General features: G+C 29.0%; 1 protein-coding gene across 1 annotated transcript; it reads left to right on the top strand.

Moving 5' to 3' along the window:
* The first annotated feature begins 868 nt into the window (after nt 1-868).
* Nucleotides 869-3,588, top strand: LOC110792537 (uncharacterized). The gene is made up of 4 exons (XM_021997356.2): nt 869-1,025; nt 1,302-1,378; nt 1,511-1,547; nt 3,167-3,588. Exons 1-4 carry the CDS (start codon nt 869-871, stop codon nt 3,586-3,588), a joined length of 693 nt encoding a protein of 230 aa, XP_021853048.2.
* The last annotated feature ends 232 nt before the right edge of the window (nt 3,589-3,820 follow it).

Raw genomic sequence — 3,820 nt, 5'->3', positions numbered from 1 at the left:
ACACCAATTGACATTAGACTCTTTGTATTTGACTTATTTTGATGTAGTTAAGAAAACTTAAGTTAAGATAATTTCAAACAATATACTTTCAAATAAGTTAAATCAAAATATGTATTAAGAGTGTTTTAAAAAATTTCGAACATAAATAAGTATGTTTTAGATAAATTTTTTCTAGATAAAATAAGTTTAGAGAAATATTTTTCGTTGTGGCAAAAATATAACATAATTCATAATTAACTACAAATTTATTAAAATACGATATATTCTAATAGATCACTAATTAGTTCGTCGGGCTAAGTATAAGTTAATCAAAAGGCAAGTAATGATGAAACTAAAATTAATTTGTATGACTAATTATTTTTAGTAAGACCGTCTGACATAAACCTACTCTTAAGTAAAAATGAGAAAATAGAAAATAAATAAATATAGATAGTGCGTAGAACAAAAACAAATAGAGGGATTACAAATAAAATTTAAGCCTAGCTTTGACTTTATGGATATATTTCCAAAGAAAATAAAAGTCATAACAATAAAACATAATTTTGTAAAATTCCTTTCCTTTTATGTATATTTTATTCCTTTTCTGTTGCATGAGGGAATATTTAATTTCCAAAAACATAACTGACTTGTCTCTAGTACGTGGAACCTGTGTAGTAGAGGACAAAGTGTAGTAAAATCACACGAGTATTTTCCTATGTTGCATTCTTCTCCTATTTAAAACCATCTTTGGTTGCAATTCCAAGTTAATTCCTCCATTTTATTCTTCTCCTTTATTTTCCTAAGAGGAAGAAAAATGGTGAAAGAAAGAAAGAGTTTTAATAATAATAATAATAATAATAATAATAATAATCATAGGGTGAGGAGTCCGATGGCGATGAATGTAGGTTTTAGAAATGTTGTTAAATCTAATGCAAATCAAAGTAGTGTAAGGTCTTATGAAAGATCGAAAAGTCCGAGACTTCGATGGACTGACGATCTTCACGATTGTTTTTTGCGTGCTGTTAAGAAACTTGGTGGAGAAGACAGTAAGTTTTATACTCATATGTATACTCATTTTCAATATAAAAAAAATAAAATATTTAATCGCGAATTTAATAACTATTATAAAACTAAATTAAAAATCAATTTTAGCATTACATGTACAAATATAATAATTTTACATTTTATATTTACATTAATCTAATTGTATTATTTTTCCGTAAAAATTTAAGAAAATAGTTGTTATTTATATTATTTATTTTGAAAGCAGCTTTTGTTAAGTTTTTCGATTTAAAAATGGATTATTTGGTGTTCTATTTCAGGGGCTACCCCTAACATGATTTTGCGAGCAATGGAAGTAAATGGAATTACCGTGTCTCATGTAAAAAGCCATTTACAGGTACTATAACTTTATCAATTTGTTTGTATCATTTCTTAAAGCCTAAATTATTCTCTTCACTATGTTTTTTATATATATATTTTCTTTAAATTATGATTTATTCATTTAATTAGATTTTCATGTTATAAACAGATGCACCGAAGCAAGAGGCATGAATCATTAATTCATGGTAATTTTCTTATTGTTAATATTACCCTGTAAATGATTCTATTTTTTTTAGTAATGCACATATCATCCCCAAAAATAAGAAAAGATAAAAGGAAAAAGGAAAAAAGAAAAAAGAAAATTTGATTAGAAATGGTAAATTTTGTATATTTTTTTTTAACGAGAATGAGTCATAAGAGCACTATAAATGACTAATGTAAGAGGGAGATTTGAACGCATGACATATTGTATATAGGCCCTCATTAATAATCACTAGACCAAGACATCATTGGTATAAAATTTGTATAATCATGTGATATATAGTTAGGAAGTCGTTACATTTGCATACTTATTTTCCTTAAGGCCGGATATGATCTGATACTTATTGATTTTTCTCTCTCTAAATTTAAGTCAAATTCTAAAAGGTGTACACGTTATTCACCTATTTTTCACGTATCTGAATTTTAATCCATACTTAACAAAAGTTATCCGAACTTACGAAAACTATAGGAATTATTTAATTTGTAATATATTGAACTTAGGTAAGCTTTATCAACCATCATACAAAGTATGAATTTACTTGAACTTAATTATCAATCCTTATATGAATTTATTTGTTCTGAAAAAGAAAAAAAAGGTGAACATTTTTTTTGAAGGAAAATAAAAAGCCTTGAACGCACAATCTTGCAATATATAACCGAACCTAGATTTTTTTTAAAAATTTGTGTAATAAATTAAATTAAATTTAATTAAATATCAAGATACTTTGAAACATAAACCGAAAGTCATATAAAACGACAATTTTTCTAACGTTGTACCTGTTACTTTTTCTGATTTTCATATTTATTTCTTCTGACACAATCACAAAATTATTATGTTCTACATCACGCTTTCTTTCTCTCAAAAAGATATTCTTCGTACTTGAGTAAAAAAAAAATTATTATTTATAACGAAGGGAAACATTATCAAAAATTTCTTTTTTACCTTATATGGACTAGTTTTAACTAAAATGATTAGACATATTGAAATAGTCTAGCTTGTACACGACTATTGATCGATGGTTTACTAAAGAATAACTTTCTCATGTCATCAAATATTCAAAAAATAAATATTCAATTTAATTCCTTAATCGTTCAACCCTAATTTAATATCCCTCAATAAAAAATAAAAAAATAAAAACCCTAATTTAATAGTTCCGTGCATGCAACAATGCATTGGAAATGCATATATATAGGTTTAGGGCATGGCATGCACGGATTATTAATGATTTGGATTATTGACGTAATCCACATTCATGTCAAATTGTCAATACATTTATAATTACGCTTTTAGGCCTTTAAATGACGTGTGTAGCTTGAATTTTGGATTAAAGTCAAGTAATTAGTCTTTTCGAGTTCAAAGTACTTTTTAATTTGTACTTAGTTGGCTAGCTAGCCTTCGAGATAGAAAAACTTTTCAACAATTACCAAGAAAGTATAGCTATACCAGTTCTCCATGTATCTTTTTGGTTAGAACCTCATAATCGGTTAGACTTTATTTTTTTCGTCTGGTCTTGTGTGGTCTGATTATTCTTAATATGATGATTTGCATTGATCTGATTTGAATGTTTTTTGTGAAATTTTTTTGCTGTGTTCTAAAATATAGAAGCCCTAAATGCAGCTGAGAAAAGTGGGAAAGACAGGGAAATCATTGAGCAACTCCCTGAGCTTATGAAGTTGACCACCTCTCGTGCAGTATCTCGTAGGGAGGATCGTCTACAACAACTCAAGGGTTCACTAATTAAAAACGCCCTCGACACCCACTTTCTCGGTGATCATGATCACCACCCAGTAGAGCTGCAACTATCTCTCTCTAATGCATTTCCACCAACAAAAACCGTCGTAGTTCATATGCCAAGAGAAGACAGAAAGAGGTCGTCTGGTCCAGAAAGTTCCAAAGCGACGTCGGCCAAGGGGAAGGAGAAAGTGGCAACCGATGATGAATTTGCTGTTATGGGTGCAGATCTGAGTCTTTGTATTTGCAATGATGATGAAGATAATGACATCTCATTAGACCTTTCCCTTTAATAAAATCGGCATGCAACCAAATTTGTTACATGCTGTTAGAGTTATGGTATATCTGTAGGGTTATGAATAATATAAACAATATAATTCATGCGGAAAAACAATAAGGCCAGGAATCAAAATGAATTGCCACATAGTCAATTAGCATAATTTAATATACATACAATGTGATGCGTGCCTTCCCTAGCTGCTCTCGAACCGAACAAGAACAAGTATAAGACTCCAAATGTCGTCC

The sequence above is a fragment of the Spinacia oleracea genome, chromosome 6, assembly GCF_020520425.1.
Source record: "Spinacia oleracea cultivar Varoflay chromosome 6, BTI_SOV_V1, whole genome shotgun sequence".
Classification (NCBI taxonomy): domain Eukaryota; kingdom Viridiplantae; phylum Streptophyta; class Magnoliopsida; order Caryophyllales; family Amaranthaceae; genus Spinacia; species Spinacia oleracea.
The sequence above is the reverse complement of the archived record's forward strand: the minus strand, read 5'-3'. Positions and strand labels throughout refer to the sequence as shown.